Source organism: Mirounga leonina, unplaced genomic scaffold (genome assembly GCF_011800145.1).
Source record: "Mirounga leonina isolate KUSES-001 unplaced genomic scaffold, KU_Mleo_1.0 Mir_154, whole genome shotgun sequence".
Lineage (NCBI taxonomy): Eukaryota > Metazoa > Chordata > Mammalia > Carnivora > Phocidae > Mirounga > Mirounga leonina.
In genome coordinates this window covers 40,372,181-40,392,452 of record NW_023270389.1, presented here as the reverse complement: position 1 = coordinate 40,392,452, position 20,272 = coordinate 40,372,181, and the positions used below count along the sequence as shown (strand labels likewise).

At 57.3% G+C, this 20,272-nt stretch overlaps 1 protein-coding gene across 1 annotated transcript in view; it reads right to left on the bottom strand.

Moving 5' to 3' along the window:
• Window positions 1–816: 816 nt before the first annotated feature.
• QSOX1 (quiescin sulfhydryl oxidase 1) overlaps window positions 817–20,272 on the bottom strand; it is a 35,165-nt gene continuing 15,709 nt past the window's right edge. Inside the window, exons 3-12 of the mRNA XM_035010273.1 lie at window positions 19,732–19,777; window positions 19,073–19,175; window positions 17,434–17,524; window positions 15,167–15,312; window positions 13,251–13,385; window positions 11,095–11,224; window positions 8,780–8,902; window positions 7,915–8,062; window positions 4,400–4,579; window positions 817–2,672 (exon numbers count right to left, since the gene is read on the bottom strand). Coding sequence (XP_034866164.1) covers window positions 1,936–2,672; window positions 4,400–4,579; window positions 7,915–8,062; window positions 8,780–8,902; window positions 11,095–11,224; window positions 13,251–13,385; window positions 15,167–15,312; window positions 17,434–17,524; window positions 19,073–19,175; window positions 19,732–19,777 — 1,839 coding nt within the window. The 3' untranslated portion in view covers window positions 817–1,935. The remainder of the gene's footprint in view (window positions 2,673–4,399; window positions 4,580–7,914; window positions 8,063–8,779; window positions 8,903–11,094; window positions 11,225–13,250; window positions 13,386–15,166; window positions 15,313–17,433; window positions 17,525–19,072; window positions 19,176–19,731; window positions 19,778–20,272) is intronic.

Here is a 20,272-nt window from a genome sequence, read left to right as displayed (position 1 = left end):
GCAGGGGGAGAGGGGCAGAGCCGGCTTAGGAAAGCAGAGGGGACAGATGGAGGAGGGACGCAGGAGGGAACCTGCAGGCAGACGACAGGCCTGCAGAGAGGCTCCAGGCTGGACTCTATCCGGCTAAAGAGGTAACACAGGGCTGACAGAAGCAGGGATTGGGGGGGCTTCTGACCCCTGCCTGTGCTCCCCATCCCAGCTGCCCCCGCAGAGGGAGCCTGCTTGGCATCCCCCCTGCTCCACCCAGTGCCAAGGCCATCTGAGCAGAGTGAAGATGTCAAAGAGAAAACCCCAAATCGGATTGGGGCTCCTGCCCTCCCTTAATGAGGTTCATTACCAGCTGCTCCGAGCCTTGCAAACCCGGCGGGCCGGATTAGGGGCAGGCTCTCCGATCCGGCTGACTCCTCCCTGCTGAAGAGCTGGTGCAGTCCTGCTCTCACAAACCCTCTCCTTCCTTGAGAGAGCACGGGAGATGCAGAAGGCGCAGCTGTGGAGGGCTGCGCAGGTGCAGAGGAAGGTTCCAGGAGCAGAACTGGAAGCACAGAGGAAGGGGCTCCAGGGGAGGCTGGGGGAACAGGAGGCGGCGGCATGAGACCTCCACCAAGCTCTGTGCCCCGGCGCCTGTGGAGATGGAAGGGGCAGCGGAGGAGGACCCCATCCAGGAGAAAGGGGCGGTGCCAGGGCACCTTGTCCCCTGCAGGGCAGGAGCTACGTGAGCCAAGGGCAATCACATCAGGCTGGATGCCTACAGAGGCTGGATTCTGTGCATTCTGGACACGAGGTCCCCAAACAGCAGGTTAAAGAACACACCAGGGCTTGCTTTAACAAAAATAATTTATTCCACAACCCTCCCAGGCAGTGGGGTAGAGTGGGAATCAAGCATGTGTACAGAGCCACCCTCCCCTCTGACCCTTTTAACCTCTACACGATGGGAGGTGGACCCTCAAGAGAGGATACGCCCCTCACTCCAGCACCCTCCACATTCAAAGATTAGCATCTGTTTTGGAGACCAAAATCAAAAGACAAAAGACCCAGCTCCAAAAGGGGTAGAGTCCACTAGGGAGGAGCCAAAGCACATTGGAAGCAACCGTCTTTTCCCTGAGGCTCCCCTCTTCCCTCACAGCTAGGCTCAGAGCCAAGGCACTAAAGACACCAGTAACTCTCCCTAAATCCCATACTAGCCCCTCTCAGGCCCCGCCTAGCCAGCCGCTCACCACCCAGCCCCGTGGCCATCACCCGCCCAAGTCCACACCAGCTCCAGCAGCAGAGGTCCGGGGAAGGAGCCAGCAGCTCTCCTCCCTCCAACCCTGACCCCAAGCCTCACCTGGGAGACCAGCAGGACTTTCAGAAGCTTCCAGACCAACCCCCCCACACCCAAAAGCACACCCCGCCCTGGAGATACGAGGGGCTGGAGGATGTACAGGCCACAGAGGGCCTTCCTTCTCTGGCACAAAGGCCTCTTTGCATCCTGAAGGGAGGAGGATGGACGGAGCCCTGGAATATAGTGAAGAGTTCTGCTCTAGCCCACTAGGCCGGGGAACCCTCCTCTGGGTGGGGAACCTGGGGATCTATGGCCTTGCTTGCCCCAGTTTAGGGCCAAGACCAGATGGAGACACGGAAGCTTCAGCGAGAACAGGCAGGACTTCAAATAAGGTAAGAGAGAGGAATCTGGTGCTGGGAGGCCAGGGACTGAGCCTCCCAACCCCTCTGCCCAAGGCTGCCCTCTGCTGTGCTGTCAGATGAACACAAACCCTACGCATGCTCTCATGTCTATGGAACATTCCTTCCCAGAGGGCCCAAGGAGGTTCACTGGAGCAACTGGTTTCCCCGGATTTCCCGGGACAAGGAACAGGGGGAGAGGGGCGAGGGGCAGGGGGCTGGGAGAGCACCACGAGTGGCAGCTCCCGTCCCTGCCCCCCTCCCAAGTCAAACGGCTCAGGCTGTGGGGTGGCCCGCATGGCCCTTCAGCGCCCTCATCCTGGCCCGGAAGTAGGTGTAGACGGCCAGGAGGCCCATGAAAGACAGGGAGTAGAGCCCCACACAGAGGCTGATATCCAGGTGGGAGAAGTTCCCTCCCAGCACCTGCAGCCACTGGTCCTGGCCCCGCATGGGCGCAGCCTCCAGCCCCCCGTCAGGGATGCTGGCCAGCTGCTTCGAGCTGCGACCTAATCGCCTTAGCTCTGCAGGGCCTCTGGGGAGGTTCTTCTCCGCCAGGAACTCAGCCAGCAGTACGGCTCCCGTGTCCCGCTTGCTCAAGTGTGGCTGCCCTTTCGGCTGCTCCACCTCGTCCCTCTGAAGCTCTGCTGTGTCGGCTGGGGTCATACTGGGGCCAATGAGCACATCCTGGGGGTGACTCGCCCTGAGCCTCTCGGCTGGAACGTCAGGAACAGCGGTTCCGGGGGACTTGGTCCCTGGGCCCACCTCGATCCCCGCCTTCTCGGGGCCCAGAGTAAAATTCCCGGCTGCCATCCTCTGGGCAAGCATCCGGGGGCCCGGCCGAGCGGAAGGCACGTCCCGGACGATGTTGCTTGGGGAGAAGTGGGTCCTGAGGAATCGGAGGGTGTTGTCCAGGTCCCACACAGGCGTGCCCCGCAGCTCGTTGTGGCAGGAGGCACAGAGGTCGCGGGGCGGCCACTGCACCTTGGGGAAGTGGGGGTCCTCGCTGGCAGCGCCTGCGGAGGGGAGCACACACGGGCTGGCGGTGACCCCTGGGCCCACCTCGGAGCCCAGACCCCATTCCTCACTCAGAGTGCTCGCCTCCTCATCTGCAGAAAGGGCTCCCCGCTGCCCTCAGAGGTGACGGGTGGGAGAGAAGCACAGGGCCCGCGGGGCCCACCAGCGGCGCTGGGGCCGCTCTGGCCACGGAGGCCTCCCACCCTGCAGTCGCCACAGCCTGCCAGGGGTGGACAACAGCCCCCTGCTGCCCCTTCCTTACTTCGGTAATTAAAGGGAAAATGTGTTTTATTATCTTTTTTTTTTTGGTTTTGTTTTTTTGGGGGAAAATGTGTTTTAAAACAAGAGTTCGTGGCACGTGGTCATCCCACAGGTGTTCCCCGTATGCCACAGCAGCCCCCTCTGGGGTAGGGGTCAGTGGGATTTCCTGCTCGGTGGGCTCTGAGGGGTGGGCGTAGGGGCGCCTGGGGGCCTGGACGGGGAAGAGGGCACTCGGGAGCGTCAGGAAGCACTGGCCCAGGGTTGCCCGGGGACGGCCAGCAGCCCAGATCTCTTGGAGGAGGCTCCTCTCCTAAAGGATTTCACAGGGGCAGACAAAGGTGCTGGCCAGAATGAAGCAGCAGCAAGTGATGTGCAAGTCCCGAACGGTTATTTTGGGGAGGGGACATCGAGTAAATTCCAAAGTCCCATGAGAAGCAGTAGTGACCAGCCTTGCCAAGTGAGCACTGTTCCTAGTTCGATCTGGAAGGACCCCACCACAGAGGTCAGGGTCCTGCCTTCCTTTGGGCCCCTCCAGGAGAAGCCCCAGATCGAGCCTCCAGCAGCGGCCGGGCCCCGGGGGGGGGGGGGGGGGCAGGAAGCCCGCCCAGGTCATGAGGCTGGAGGGTCAAACGGAGCATGTGGTGGGGGGGGCGGGGCAGCAGGGAGGGAAGGGGTGAGAGGAGACTCAGGCACGTGTCTTCCTTTCAAAGCCCAGCGGGAGGCCCCAGGAGACAGAGAAAGCCCAGCTGCCTGAGCCACCACCTGCTCTATTTGGCTCCTTTAACCTCCCACCACTGGGGGGTCTGTCGCCACGTGCTCTCCCCTCTCCCCACAGATAAGCCCAGGCTCCCGACCACAGATGGCTCCCTCCCCACCCGCCCGCTTCTGGTCACCCTGGAGTCTGATGCTTCTGCCTATTGGACACATCAGACTCCTGTGCCCCGGGGACAGAAAACACTGGAAGTGGGGACCCTCAGAAGACAAGGCCTCCCGCTATGGGGATCAGTCCATTTTTTCTAGGAAGGACATGGTCTTTCTCTTCCAGCACATTTCATTGCTAGAACCCTCCCAGTGGATGGAAAAGCCCAGCTCTCTCCTCCCTGTTGGTTTGAGTAAGGAAGGGGCCAAAAGGCAGAAGGCAGAACAGGGGAGGCGGGAGAGGGGCCCCAAGAGTTCTGAGGAAGGGGCCCTGGTGCAGGGGAAAGAGTGAGCAGTGGCCTTGGAAGACCCAGTCCTAGAGTGTCAAAGCCTCAGCTTCCTCATCAGGAAAATGGGTCTGAGGACACCGCCCTACGTCAGCAGAACAGGCAGAGCATGTGGAAGGGCTCTGCACTGTGAAACACCGGGTGCTACCTCGGGGACAATGAGTGTCTTGTCTCCTACCTCTGGTCCAGGTCCCCAACCCCCCCCCCCACCTCCCTCTCCCTCTGTGGTGACTCCGGTCTCGGAGGGGGCCCTTCCTTACCAGCGAGGCGAGCGTTGACCTTGTTGTGGCTAGACCAGAGCCAGAGCACGGCGCTGTTCAGACTCTCCACCCGGGACATGGAGGTCGTGGCCATTTGCTCGAAGTGGCTGGCACAGTCCCGGCAGCCGAAGAAGAAGCGCACGTAGCCTCGGATGGCCTGGAGGACCTCCTGGGCCCTGGCTATGGGCAGAGGAGACGCTGTTCCGGCCACGGGGGCCTCGGGGGCCGCCTGCGCCCGCCAGCCCACCACTGCCCCTGCCGCAGGCCCACCTTCTGATGAGGGGCCCGCAGCCTCCTTGCATACCCGTCCGCCCTCCAGGGGTCACCTTACAGTCGACCCCATCTCCTCCCAAAGTCCTGAATCCCAGTTTCCTTTCTCTGCCACTCATCCTGGTCCCTGTCATTGACTGACACTCAGGATAAGGCCCAAACTCGTCGGCAGGACACTTAGGCTCTTTGAGACCTGTCTGCAGAAGCAGGCAGGGGCCAGAAGGCCCACCACCCCGTCCTCTGCACCCCTCCTGTGCCCAACCCACCTTAGGCTTCCTGTTCCCTCAGGCACTGACTGAGGGGTCCCTCTGGATCTGGCTCTGCACATCTCCCGCTTTGTCTCCATCTCCCCTTGCCCCCCACTCCCTCCCATGGTGCCCTCTGGATTGGCATCGGCACCCACCTCTGAATACTCCCCTCACCTTCCTGCCCTGACCCTGGGCTCCCTGAAACATGCCCCCCTTAGACCCTTTTGTCTTCCACACTCCCCATACGTCAGGCCCGAGGGTAGTGGAAGGACCCTCCCAGCTGTGGGTTGCTTCCCAACTGTCCTGTTGCAAGACCCCAACCCCCGAACTCACGGTCCCACCCCTCCATCCACTAGGGTTTCTGCACCCCGCTCTGCGTCCTGCTCACGACCACTCCCCACGCCATCATTCCTGGCAACTTGAGCAGCCCTGAAGGCCAGGCCTCACCTCTGTCCTCCTGGGCCTCCTCAGTGCTGCCCTCTCCTGCCTCCAGCCCACAGCTGTACTCGCCTCCCCCCTCCTGCCCTGTGCCCTGGAACCTCACCCCTTCTGGCCTCCACAGGATTTCACTGCTGTCCATACGTTCTTTTGTTAGCACGTCATCGATTTCCCCCTTGATGGGGGCTCATTCTGACTGGTAAAGACGACTGCAATGAAGACATCCCCTGTGGGACCCCGGGGACTGCCCCGTTCTCTCTCCTTCCCGGCCTCTTACTCTCTCTTCACCCCGTCTAGCCAGGCCCTTCTCACACTGCCCCACCACGACAGTGCTTGCCCGAGAGCTCGCCCGTCAACACCCACGCAGCACCGTGGCCCCGCTCGGCTGACCCTCCTTCTTCCAACACGGGCCCTTGAAATCGCAGCGGCCACTCCGTGTCCTTCGCTGGCTCCCCAAGCGCAGGCCTCCGTGCCGTCCTCTGGCTGCCCAGTCCCGACGCTTTACCTACATCACTCACAGGCTACTGCCCACAAGGCCCAAAGGTTTCGCTCTGCACCCTGGCCCTCGCCCCCAAGGCCTGGACTCACCGTCCACATCTCCATTCGCACAGCCAGCGGGCACACACCAAGGAGTCCCCCACTGTCTACACCCTCCCATTTCTCAGCTCACAGAACCACCGTCCACCAGATGCTCAGGCCCAACAGCTCTGGGGTCCACCCTGGGTCCTGCCCCCGCGCGTACTCTTCATCCACAGACTCCTCTCAGCACCACCTTCAAAATACTCCCCAGTCTGGCCACTTCTTCCACAAGCCACCTACCGCTCTGGTCAGGCCACCACCACCTCTCCAGGAGCGTTCCACCACGCCTGGGGCAGCCCGCCCTCCTCCCAGCAGCAGTCTCTCTAAAGCCCCGATCGTGGGTGACACTCCCCTGTGAGACTCTCTAGGAGCGTCTCATCACGCCGACTCACAAATCCCAACCCCTCCCCCGCGGAGACCCCCAGGCCTGCACCCCCCCTTCCGCCCCCCCAACCCTGGGCTCTGCCACTGGCCTCCTTTTGGGGGTGCACACACACCAGACTCGTTCTCAGCACCTGCTAGTCCTTGGCCTGTGTGACGGGCTGCACCGCGTCCCCCCACACTATGTTGAGCATGTCAGAATGTGACTGTATCTGGACAGAGTCTGAAGAAGTAATTAAGGTCAAATGAGGTCACTAAGGTGGGGTCCAAGCTATAGAAGAAGAGAAGATCTGGACACGGCACACACCCAGTGAAGACCCCATGAAGACACAGGAAGAAAACAGTCATCTACAAGCCAAGGAGAGGTCTCAGCAGACACCGACCCTCCCGACACTCTGGTCTTGGGTCTCCAGCCTCAGGAACTGCAAGAAAAGAAGTTTCTGCTGGGTAAGTGCCCCAGTGTGTAGCACTTTGTTAGGGCAGCCCGAGCAAAGCCAGTGCAGCCTGGAAACCTCTCTCCCCGGCGGTCTCACCAGTCAGGGGTCAGAGCAGGGCCACCTCCTCAGAGAGGCCTCCCCGAGCCCCCCGCACCCCCCGCCTCTGCACCACCTAGTGTGTCTTCTTCGGAGCACTCGTCATCACATCTACTGGTAAGCTTACTGTCTCCCGTCCCTGGAATATTGTCCCCTGAGGCAGGGGCTTCTGGTCTCATGCACCACTGTACCCGCTCCCAGAGCAGGGCCCGACCCTTCGAAGATGTTCCATAAAAACCGGCCGACAGACTGGCTGGCTGGCTGCACCCCGCAGCTCCTCTAATTCCCTCTGCCTCCGCCCAGCTGTCTGGCCCTGCTTTCTTTCCCACCGTTGCATCCTCCAGGCTGAGCAGGGGCCTGATATAACCCCCAGTCAGCATGGACTGAACTGGACGCCTGCCCTTTGACCGTGAGGCGAGGGTGGGGGCAGAGTGGGTGGTGGAGGGCAGCCACACAGTTTGAGGGGGGAACAGGGCAGGAGGGGCAATGTGTTTCCCCAGCTTCCCTTAGAAAATGATTTTTCAGGGGCGCCTGGGTGGCTCAGTTGGTTGAGCGTCTGACTCTTGATTTCAATTCAGGTCACCATCTCAGGGTTGTGAGATCGAGCCCCACATCGGGCTCCGTCTGCTTAAGAGTCTCTCTCCCTCTCCTCTGCTCCTCCCCCTCCCCAGCTTGCACACTCCCTCTCTCTAAAAAAAGAATGATTTTTCCATGGGAAACAATAAAATTGTTCAAAGTGCACACTATCAGCCATGTAGACTGAAACAGACAGAATTCTTTCCTTTATAGAAGTATAAAAAATAGAACCACAAATTTTTCACAAAGTTCTGTAAACAAAGCAAGCTTGTGGCCCCAAGAAAGCTAGAAAGAAACCTTATGCCCCTGAGCTTGCACGGGGCACCACCTGGGGCCAGGGACAGGACTGGGTGGCTCCTCCAGGTCCTCCCCATTCTGCTTGTGTGTGGGGTGCATGCTGCAAATGCAGAATCTGCTACATCTGGGCCTGTGGTGGGGCGCCTGTGGAGGGCAGGGCCAGGCCGGGCGGGGACACAGGCCTCAGGCTCACCTGTCTCTTGTGAGTGGTCGAAATTCTGTCGAGCTGCTTGCACTGTCAGGAAATGGAAGAGGATCCACAGGGAACAGGGGAAGCCCCGGAAATGTGGCTCACTCCCCTGGCAGCCAACCCAGTTCACCTTCTTGGCAATCACAGGGCCCTGAGGAACATACACATGCACGAGTGCATATATGGAAAAGAGAAAGAATGGGATGGGCAGTGAGGAAAGAAGCTTCCAGGAGACTTGAAGGTCAGCACACAGCCCTGAGACAAATGAGGTCCCTCCTCAGTCTATCACCTGGAAGGTGGCATCTCCCTTCCACCGGCTACACCCGTCAGAGGAGCGGCAGATCTGAAAAGCCGTGACACAGACCAAGTCACATCCTTATTCTAGCCTCAGCTTGCCCATCTGCAAAATGAGGGGTTTGGCCTCTGAGGTCCCTTGGAGCTTTGGCATCCGACACATCTGTACGGCTGTGCGTGAGGGGCCCGGTGTGTCTGCAGGCTGCTGGGAGCACCGGCGACAAACGAGCTCACAACTGGTGGCTCACACTCGGTCTGAAATCCCGGCCCAACCACCTACTGGCTCTACGATCTTAGACAAGTTACTTAACCTCTCTTAACCTCAGCTTCTCCATCTGCTAAATGGGGATAAGAGCTACCTCCCGCTAATGCTGGGAAGATAAGGTGAGATGTGCATGCAGGCGGCTCAGTAAGTAGCAGTTTATTAATTACTGGTGGAAGGGCCCAACCAAGATCAAGGACTCCTTCCCTGAATGCAAGTGGGTAGAGGAGGTCAGAGGCTACAGGGTTAACCCTTTCCACCCCCCCAGTCACCAAGGACACAGAGAAGGACTTCAGTTGCCCCCATACTCACCTCCTTCCTGTTGTCCAGGGCAGCTTTAAAGAAACCGTAGGGGATTTTCTTTCTCTGCTGCCTCTTGAGCCAGTCATTTATGGAATGCAGGAAGTTCTGGACTAAGGGCTGGCCAGGGAAGTGCTGTGGGAGGCACAAGGGGAAGCTGGGGAGGGAAAAGCAATTCCCCCGGAGCTCCGAGGTCCCACAGAGGGTAGGGGGCTACACAGAAGTGAGCCGAGGCAGTTTCTTGAAATGCTCCGAAACCACCAGGAAAACATTCTGCCTCAGACACAAATGCGGGTTCCTCACTACCTTTGCTCCGGGGCACCTGGCAAGGTGAGGGAAGGGGTGGGGAGAGGACCCAGGCTCCAAGTGAGGCTGGGCCCTCAGGCCTCCCTCTCTCAAAGCTGACCCTGACCCCACACTGCCCCTGGGAGGAAGGCTGAGCACCTGCGTGGCTTCCCAGGGCTGCTGGGAACCTGGGCCACGCGATCCTCTCTGCGGGTCATCTTCTGACAGACCAGCTGACTGCTGGGCGAGGCCGGCCAACAGCCTTTCATCTGTATTCCCCGGCCGCTGGTGGGGACAAGGCGGCCCGGGGGCTTGTAGCCAAGGTCCAGACCTTGATGGTAACTCCCGAGAGTCTCCGAGGAACATGAAAAGCTACTCTGACAATAAGTCAACTGAAATCCGATTAGTATCAGCACTTTAAAACCACAAGGACTCCAGGGAGGAGGACAGATATGTGTGCGTGCATGCGCGTGCACACACACACCCAGGGGCGGGGGGCAGGAGAAGGGAGGGAGGCCAGCGGAGCAGGTCAGATAAAACCACCAAGACACAGGTCAAAAGGACAAAGACACTGAGAAACTTGTGGAGGAAAAAGAGCAAAGAATGATCACGAAACAAAAACCTGCCCATGGACCCGGTCCCCTGAGAAAACCATTACATATTCCCATCAAACCTCCAGGGCTGGCCACTGGCCCCGAGGGAGAAGTGGCCGGAAGAATCTGGTCTCTGACATGCTCCCTCTGGGTCAGCTCACTCAGGCCTCTGGGCTCTCAACATGAATTTACAGCTTCAAGTCAGTGTTTCTCACTGACCTTCGCCCGTCATCCTGACTTGGACCCTTCCTCCTTCTCAGGCCCTGGTGTCAGGAGGAAGGATGAATTAAGGGCTCTGGACTTCAGGGAGTCACCCTCTGCCTGGAGCGGGAACGCTGGTGACCGCACGCCACCCAGTGGCCAGTCCAGCCCGCTGCTTCCAGGAGAGAGCAGGGACCTGGGGGAGGGGCCAAGGGCTTCAGGCTGCGACAGCATCACCCAGACTGAGCCGGGTGGGCCGAAGGCCAGGAATGAGGCTGAGGCTGGCAGGCAGTTCCTGATGGGGAGGCCCAGATCACCCCCAGAGGTAGCGCCGGCTGCCTGCAGGCCTGACATGGGTGGAGGGGGCGGGGCGGGGGGGGGACAGGACGGCGGGGGTGGGGTGGCTGAGTCAGCAGTCAGCCTGTGGAGGGGACCAGGCCCGCATCTGACTCAGCAGCCCTCAGCAGCCCGGAGCCTTGGGTTTTAAGTAGGGCAGCAATGGCAGGGGATCTGGAAGCAGACAAAAGGATGCAGGGAGGGAGAAGGAGACAGGTGCAGGGGGAAGGGGGCCTGCACCTCACCTTCAGAGATGAGGAGGCCGTGTGGCAAAGAAAGGACCACAGGCTCTGCAGCCAGAAATCTCAGATCCTCATAACACCTCCTCACTGGGAGGCATAAGGCGAGTCCCTTGAACAACCTGGGCCTCTTAAATGGGGGTAATACTTGCCACTGGGCAAAGGCAAGAGGATTAAATGCCTGACACACAGCAGACCCCCAGTAGGCAGGAGCTACACTTCAGAGAGTAGCCATGTCGGCAGGAAATTACAAAGGCATAAGGCAGGCGTGGCTAGGGCCAAGGCCCTGGTCAGACTATGATCAGTGACGGGGAAGGAAGAGAGGAGATTCAGAAAAGCCTTCTTTCCTTCCCTGTGGCATCCACGGGTCCTGCTTCCCCAGTGACCACGGCTATACTCCAGGCTCAGACTGCGGTGGAGGACCCAGGCAAAGCCACGGTCACCGAATCAGTGCAGAACATTCCCCAGGGCATCTGGCCCTGCCCTACCCAGCCACCTGCACAGGGTGGGCTGGGAAGGGCGCTGTCCCTGGCAGTGCAAGCCCGGTGCAGGGTATGACTGAGACTGCAGGGTAGCAGCCCACGGTGGACGGGGACAGCTGTGGGTCCAGATGTCCAGCCAGACCAGGAGCTCCCGAGGGAGGTGTGGCAAGGGAGGCCGGGGCCCTGCTCACCTGGGCCAGCACTGCCATGAACTTTTTCAGGGCCACCAGACGCTGCCCCTCCAGGACAGAGAATCTGCCCACTTCTACCCGTAGGATGTAGTGCAGTGCAGATTCCAGATCAGCCATGTAGATCCTGGAGCTGAGGACCCAGAAGGAGGCGGAGAGAGAAAGGGTTAACCACAGGCCAGGGGCTGGGGACGAGCACCCAGGGCTACAGGGAGAGACAGGGAGGGCTATGCCGATGGTCACAGAGTCCTGTAAGTTAGCACTAGGCTCTGCCACTAACTAGCTCTGTGACCTTGAGTAGATTACTGAACTTCCTAGAGCCTCTATTCCCCATTTATTATAATAAAGAAATAATATATTGCTCATGGGTAGGTTTCTGAGAGGAATAAATAAAAGCACAGCTGTAAGTCCCTCAGCAGCTCCTGGCATAAAGTAGTGGGTCCCCTTGTTCAGGCTCAGGGCCAGTCCCTCCTGTGACTCCTTAAAGGTGCTTTTAATTAGGCTGCTGGCAGAAGGTTGAGTTTTGTTCCCTGTTCTTAACAAAGACCCCTAGGGACAGACAGACCAATAGGTGCACCCAAACAATGTGGCTCTGGAAAAGCTGGGCCCTCTTTGAAAGACCAAGGCTCTGGCTGCCCACCAAGGCAGGGCATGGTGGGAGTTGAGGGGTTACGAGGGGAAGTGGTGTGTTTTTATTTGGGGCTGATGTCCTTGCAACTGCCAGGCCTTGGGTAGCGGGTGAGGCTCCATGTCATACCTCTTGGGCTGATCCCAGCCCCGGGGGGAAAGCTTGCAGGCTCCGAGCAGGCTGCCCCACATGGAGCCCATGATACTTGCTTGGGGTCTGGACTCGGGCTTCTGAGGCAAAGGGCTCATCATGTGTTGGCTGCTTCCCCACCCCTGCTCCTGAGGCCTGGGTTCTGCCCTCAGTTCTACAGTGAGTCAGCTCTGGGAGGCAACTTAGTCTACCCCTCTGGGCCTGTGACCTCACCTGTAAAATGAACTGATTACTTTTTACCTCCTAACACTGCAGGGAACCAACAGGGTCAGCTAATGGGGTGAGCACTGTGACCACTGTGCTCTACCCTCTGGGCCCCACTGTGCTGTCCTGGGTCTTGGTACCCCTCCATTCTTGTGGTCTGCCTCAAGATGTGGCCCCGTGACTAAAGGAGATCATGTATAGAAGGTGCCCAGCACAGAGTTTGGCACCTAAGGCCAGTAAGTGTCAGCTATTGTAATTTGAATGATGTGAATCATCATAATGTGAATGACCATAATGACCGTTCCCACCTCTCAGTCTCTCTTTCCTTACCTGATTTCTTAAAAATCTCCCCATTAGTGCTTTCTACCCTGAAAGTCCTTCATGCTGGGATGCAAAATCCTCTGCAAATCAGATGACCTTTCCCCCAGTTCCCTTGTACAGTCTCCTTGTGGAGGCCACCTTCCTGATGCAACTCTGAGCTCCCCGCTCAGCCATTTCTACTTGGGTTACCGCCGGCTGCCAGGGCAAGAGGCTTATAGCCCCATCTCCTGCCCAATGAGCAGGGATTCCACTGTAAGAGCAGAGCCAAGGAGCCTTGGAGAGAAACGCAGCTTCCTCATGGTTAGTCTGTGCACAGAGATACAGGCTACCCCAGAAGGTAGTGAGCTCTCCGGCATCGGAGGCATTCAAATGAGGTCAGTAACTTCCTAGAAGGGACTGTAAACTCTCTGGGGGAAGGGCCTGCACATCCGTGTGCATCTGTATTACAGTGCCTAGTGTGCAGCAGGTTCTCAAAAGTATCTGCAGAAGAGATAGTTGCTCCGGTGGGAAGTTGGTTGCAAGGCCACAGAGTATCCTTCTAAGCTGATTCTACTCGGTCTGGAATAGTGTTACATTTAAGGAATATGGGCATCGCAAGGCATTCGTGCCATCATGAAGGACACCAGTAAATGCTGTCCGGCACCTCCCCCAGGCAGCAGACACGGCTTCCACACAACCACAACTCTTCTGTGTACGGTCAGCAGCCAGGGGAGCCCAAAGGCCAAGGCCAGGCCTCGGGGGGTCTGGGATCGGAAAGGCATGTGCTAAGCTCAAGACAGGGAACAGAGTGTGGTGTGAAGGCCGGGGTCTGCGATCAGAGGCAAGGCTGGGGGGAGGGCAGTGGGCATGGCCTTACCGATCTGCGACTTTCCACACAATGGGAGCTACCGTGTGAGCAGTGGTTGGCACGACCTTGGTGGGGACAGCCTCCCGGGGGGCGCTGGACAACCTCTGCAGGTAAGCGGTGTAGAAGGACCTGGATTCCGCAAGCCTGTGAGGGAAGAAACCACAGAGGGCAGGCAGTGAGTATGGAGAAACGGACGCCAGGACAAATTCATGTCAGGAGAGGAGGCAGGTGGCTCAACTGACAGAAATGTTTATTTTTTTAATTTATTTTTTGAAGATTCATTTATTTATTGTAGGGGGGATGTCAAAGGGAAAGGGAGAGAATCTCAAGCAAACTCTGCGCCGAGTGCGGAGCCTGATGCAGGGATCGATCTCATGACCCTGAGGTCAGGACTGGAGCCAAAACCAAGAGTCGGGCACTCAACTGACTGCACCACCCAAGCACCCTTTGACAGAAATGTTTATGAAGAAATATTTGAAGCTGGTTTTGTCTCATCCTGAGTGAGGTCAAACCAAGGCACCCAGGCCTCACTTTAGCCTTTCTATCCACCACTCATGCTGTGGAAAGCCCCTCTGACACCAGTCTGAGGTCAAAGGCCCATCTGGAAAAGCAGCGGGCCTGAGAATTCCTCAGCCTGCCTCGGAGAGGCTGTGGGACGGAGCTACTTCTGCCCGTGGACAGGATGGCGGGGTCAGACTACCTTCACCACAGACCAAGGGAGGTTGCCCGCTCACAAGCTTGCTCTGAGGTACCAGGGGCCACATTACTTCCCCAGGATGTCAAGGGAGTTTGATACCTGATTTTTAAAAAACAGGTAGTAACAACAACACTAAAATTCTCAAGTCCTTGTACAATCCTTTTGATTTCTTTCTCTCTTCTGGTCGAGAGTCCTCGAGGGCAGGCAACCCCTCCTCCTGGTCATGGCCACCTGGAGGGAGGGTGGGACGGGACACCCCAGGGGGGCTGGCAGCGGGAAGCCTGCTTCCCCTCCGTGGTCCCACCCGATGTTTATCTGAGGAGCAGATGGCTCAGGAGCAGCATCGTCACAAACAATTTTCCCCTCCACCAGCTCCAAGTGAGGAAACGATGCCTCCTCCCCCCAGCAGGACTGGCACTTTCTGTCCCTCCCTGCCCCCCTGCAGCCAGCCGTCAGGCTTCCCTCCCCCTCCCGGGGCAGAATTCCCTGACGAGGCTGGCCCAGTGCTGTTTGGCGACTGGGGCTGGCAAGGGCCCGGGGCCGTTGTCCTGCCTGCCTCCGTCCAGGATAGCACTAATGCCCCGCAGAGCAGCTCACTGGGCACCTCAGGCAAGTCGTGATCTCCCTGGCCCTCGAGCTCCTGCCTACAGGAGCCAGGCGACATCAATCATCTGCCCAGGGAGGGCACCGAGGCACCATCTGGCACCATTTAACGGGCCATTCAGCGGCAGGAGCCTGACAGAGCGGCTGCGGCTGGCCTGATTGTTTTCTCTTGGCATTTTGGAACTGGCTATTGTCTAGCTCCTAATGAACTTTTCTGCAATTAGAAAACCAAAGGGGGGGGCGGTCAGGCCTATCTGAGTGCCTGCCAGGCCCTGCAGCCTGCGAGGAGTCTGTGAAGAGGAGTCTGTGAATGGAGGAGGATGGGGACTAGGGCCAGGGCTGGGGTGGCGAGAGTGCTGGAGCCGCGGTGAGTGCACCAGGAGCCTGAGGCCGGGACTCCTGAGCTGGGGGCCGGGGGCCGCATGCCTGGCACTGCCCACCGCTCACCCCCCCCCCCCCCCGCCAGGGCAGGCAGCTGTTCCTCCTGCAGAGGGGGCTCGTCAGAGGAACTGCGGGAGAAAGAACCTGGCAGCCCCTGCGAGAGGCCAGCAGGCTTCTCTGGGAGGGCAGAAAGGATGCACGCAGGGGGAGAGGGGAGAGGGACAGAGGGACGCACTGCACTCACACGTGGACCCGGGAGGCAGAGCCATTCCGAAACAGCAAGTAGCAAGACGGGAAGTCGGTGACCCCAAACTTGCTCACCACGTCACCCTCCGTGTTCAGGACCCTGCGCACTGTTATGCCCTGGTACTGGGACAAGTCCAGAATCACCTGTGGAGACAGACAGACGTGTCGGGCGGGAGCCATCCAGACTCTAAGCCTTTCAGAGAGTGGACAAGTCCACATCTACCCCACAGGGGACACGAGTCACAGGCTGCCCAGGACAAGGGGCCCTGGAACTGCACACCACATACCCTGGATTTCCTAGAGTAGTCCAATTTAATATAATTTTCTTTCCAATGAAAGCAATCTGCAGAAAGCACAATAAAATGTGGTTTCATTTTTATTCTTATATTTATAAGGCTTTCTATCTATATTCCAAATCAGAAAAACATACTTAGACGTGATTTTATTTTTAGAAAGAAATAAGGTGAAAAATCATATTAGCTAACTTTTACTGGGTAGGTATTATGTGCTATTTATAGATTGCTTCACTGAATCTTCAAAATAATGCTATGAAACAGGAACTATTATTAGGAGACCAAGCCAGCAGGTACAGTCTACTCTGGCTGCCTGGGTTTGCATCCTGGCCCCACTGGCCGAAACCTCCCCGACTCAATTTCTTTACTTGCAAAATTGAAATAATAATAAACATACCAACCTCAGAGCGCTGTTAAGAGGGACCGAAGGGGTTCATTTTATAAAATGTGTAATAGTGACTGGCGCATAGTAGGTATATAAGTGTTCATTAAAAAACTAAAATGCCTATTGCAAATGAAAACACGGAGGCTGAGCAGTGAAATCAAGTGTTGGGGTGACAGTTAGCAAGCTCCTGAACTGGGCAATAAGCCCCAGTTCAATCTGGCTCCAGAGTCTGGGCTCTTGGCTACTGTGCCCTCCTGCTTCTCAAACTAACCATCTCTGAGCACCTCTGCGTGGACAGAGGGTCCCTGCCCCTGGGGGACAGTAGGGAGAAATTCTGATTCCAATAAACATTTATTAATCACATCCTCGTGACAGGAACAACCCCAGGCCTGAACTGGGACCCCAGAAGGGTCAGGCAGTCCTTCAGCAAAGCTCCGTGCCCCGCCCCATCTCCCTCTGTTTCCCCTCTTGGGGCTCAGAGGCTTGGAGACAGCCCGGAGCTCTCTGGATCTGCCTGATGAGTTTCAGGAGGAAAGCCATTCAGAGCCAACAGCCGGGTTTAATTTCATCTCCACCCTCATGCCTCTTCTGGGCCCCTGCACTGCCTTGGGACTTCACCCATGCCCTGGCCCGTCCCCCCTCAGCGCCCAGGAAAAGCCCGCAAGGGGTCTCGAGAAGTCTGTGAGCCAGCGGCAGAATGGAGAGCACTCTGCATGAGGCCAGAGGAATGGATCTTTAAAAAGCACCTACTCTGTGCCAGCTACCAATCCAGGTCCTTTCCCTAACCTGCCTCGTTGGACTGTGCCAGCAATGCTCTGAGGAAAGGTAATGATCACTGCTTTCCAGACAGGGAAACAGGGCTTGGGACAGCGGGGTAACTTGATTACAGACAGATCACCAGGGGCTGGAAATTCACACCTGCCTGTTCTGTTACCAGCTTCACGTGGCAAAGGACCTCACCTCCTCCTGATGGCCCCTCTCCGATCCCAAGCTCCAACTCTGCGGGGGTGGGGCAGTGTGGAAACCACGGGGGCTTGCGGGGCTCACAGACCTGGTTCAAAGCCCTGTTCCACCAATTCATTGGCTGGGGGATCTTCAACATGTTACCTGATTATCAACCTTTTTTTTTTTTTTTAAAGATTTTATTTATTTATTTGAGAGAGAGAATGAGAGAGAGAGAGCACATGAGAGGGGGGAGAGTCAGAGGAAGAAGCAGACTTCCTGCTGAGCAGGGAGCCCAATGCGGGACTCGATCCTGAGATTCCAGGATCGTGACCTGAGCCGAAGGCAGTCACCCAACCAACTGAGCCACCCAGGCGCCCCTGATTATCAACCTTAATTGTGAAGATTAGCGAATGAATGTTACAGACGCGGGTTCAATGAGGGAGATAAAAAAGACATGGTTTTCAAATGGGAAGGTCCAGCTCCCACACTTCCCAGGTCCCCCAGTGGGGGTCAGGCCAGTACTGGGCTAAGAAGCGTACGTGGCCGAGACCCTAGAATTCACTGGAACAGCCCTGTCCCTGAACTCACTGGGCTCTCTCCCGACAGATACCCTGGGGTTGCAGGGACCTGGGGGCAGCTCACCTCTCTACCCAGGTAGGAGCCTTCCTTTTCAAAGATCAGGGCCAGGTAATCTTCATTGTTTCTTGCAAAGAATCCATCAATCTCCTCCAGCCTGCAAGAGACAAGGGCGGCAGTGACCCTCCACAGACCTGCTGGGGACCCAGGCGCGGCTGGCACAACACTGTGGGCACAGCCATATAGAGCCCTCCTGTTTGCACCCGAGGCTCCGTGGAAGTCTCCCCCTGCCAGCCCTCCAGGGGAAGCAAGCCAAACCCCTAGTCTCAGAGGATTCTGCCTCTGCTACCCCACACGCTGGTTCTCCATTTGGCCCACCTTGATTTTTTTTTTTCACGCTGTCTCTTTTAAGAATCTGGAGTGAGTACGAGGTGGTCTGGGGAGGAGGCAGAGGGTGGGGGAGTGGGGCTTTGAGACCAGGGGTCTCTATGTTCTGGGTAAAGGCAAGGCTTAGTGAATATGGACCAATGTTTAGTACCCATCAGGTTGGCAAGTTTACCTGATCTGAGGCTTTTGAGATCCCTTGGGACTGAAAATGCACCATGAAGGATGTGTGTGCATAAGAGGGAGACGGACACGGTCATTGAGAAATGTAATGAGTAAGTAAGGGGCAGGCTGGTGTGAACGCTTCCTGGAGAGAAAGGGTCTAGTTGTGCAGCCCCAAACCATAGCAAGACAAACGCTGGGCCCAGGGTCTCCGTGGGACTCTCCAGGAGGAAGGACATCTGGGCAAGTTGATTAAAAAAAAAAATTGTGGGTTGGATTCAACCCCAACTGATGCTTAGAAGCACACTCTCTCAGCAGGGCTATGGCTTTCGAGAACATCAGTAAATCGATGTGGAGGGCCTGGGGCACCAGTGCCTGCTTCATGAGGCTCCCCAGGCCCTGGAATCTTCACTGTGCTCTGAGGCTGGGCTCCCTCCAGCAGTGTCTGCTGGTCCTTGGATTTGTTCCTTCTTGGCAGGAATCCCTGAGGTGGGCTCTATCCTGTCTCGAGTTCTCATCTGGGAGGGCAAGACCTAGGGTTCTCGATTTATCCTCTGTGGGAGAGCGAACGCAAGGCACTGCGCCCCTTCCTCTCCTAGAAGAGGCAATCCTGGCAGCCTGCCTGGCAGGCAGACACGGGCCACCAGCCACCATGCCTGACACTCTGCAGCACAAGTCACGAGCCCCACCTCCCAGTCACAGCCACCGCTCAGAAAGATGACCACTTCCTTTTACAGACAATGCTCCCTTTTCCTCTGAGCCTTCCTTCTTCATCCCTATGTCCACTCTCTCAGTGCCCCCTCCGGGTTAGATCATGTGAAGTCTGCTGCACCCCCTAAACATTCCTGAGGACAGACTGTGAAAAGCAGAGGCAGGTATGGCCTGGAGAACCCCCGCCCATCTCTTCCTTCCCACCCGGCAGGACGGGCCCTTGTCCCCCTGTCGGTCCCACGAAGCCAGGGCTCCTCAGGGAGGACCTCCAGTGATAGGGATTCTTCTACGAGCTGCTCCCGAGCGGCTCTGGGTTCTAGCCCACAGAGGTGTCTGCATCAGAGACAAAGGCCTTCGTATCCCCCACGCAGCTGTCCCCACAACCCTCTCCCTCCCAGGCCTGTGATCCTAGCCCACGCTGCACCAAGTCTGTTCCAGCCCCGAATACCTGGCTGGCTCCAGCGGGGGAAAGGTGGGGGACCACGTGTCACTATGGGACTCCAAGGCGTCGATGAGCCTCTTCCGCAGCATCTCCACATCAGCACCAGCCACTGGATGAAGACAGACACGGGGGAGGGGGGTGCATGAGGAGGGAGGGAGAATAATCCCAGCACCTTTGTCAGCTTCACTGAAACAAAGGGCCCAGGGCACAGGCTAGTTCTGAGAGAAACAGAGCACGGGTCAGTCCTTCTCTGTTAGAGCAGTGGGGTGGGTCTTCTTCTGTGGCCCTAAGTTATACAAGAAGACCCATCCCTCAGAGGGCAGGAAACAGTCCCTCAGGCCTGGAGCCCAGGAGCGCTTTCCCCGGAGGCTGTCTGGTCTGTCCCTCTGGTTGTCAACCGCATTTTGACATGAAGGGTTGGCCTGGGTACATGGTGACCCTCCCCTCTTCCCAGGACCCTCAATGGACCAAAACAGAAGGGCTTCTTCAGCCTCCTTTTCCAGAAGGCATCTTCCAGGCTGGCTGGGAAGGCCCTGGGAAAACACAAACTCTGCTTTCACTTGGGAAACTCTTCACCCTGTGGACCTTGCTGGGCTCTCCTCACCTCAGTAGTAACCCAACAGAAAGAAAAAGAAGATATTGACAACTGGAACCAGGACACCCACCTGGCAGTGTTGATCCTGAGCCATTCTTGGAAAAGGCCTTAAAGAACTAGAAGCAAACACACAGGCAAGAATCAGTAACACACGGAGCTAAGACTACCATATGGGTGCCAGATGGATCCATGTCCAAGACCCGGCTGCCTACTGAAGGGGCTGACTTGGGGCAAATTACTTAACTTTTGTGAGCCTCAGTTTCCTTGTCTGTAAAAGGAGAACAGCGAGGTATCCGCTCCTGGAGCTGGACGCAGATTCCTGTCCCCACTGTCTCCGCATCCGATCCCCACCCCCATGGCTCTGAGGCACCCAGGGAAATGCAGGCAGCAGCTTACACACTCTACGTGTGGTGGACTATCTCTCCGTCTTGAAATGAATGAATGAAAATATTCATGCATGAATGAGTGGATGAGGCACACTTAACTGATAAAACAAAGCTACTTCATACTTCCCCCAGAAAATGTTAGCTGCTCTCTGAGGCAATCTGTCCTTAGAGGCTGGTGTCTGTCCACCAAGAACTCGCAGCCTGGCTCAGCAGACACCCCACAAA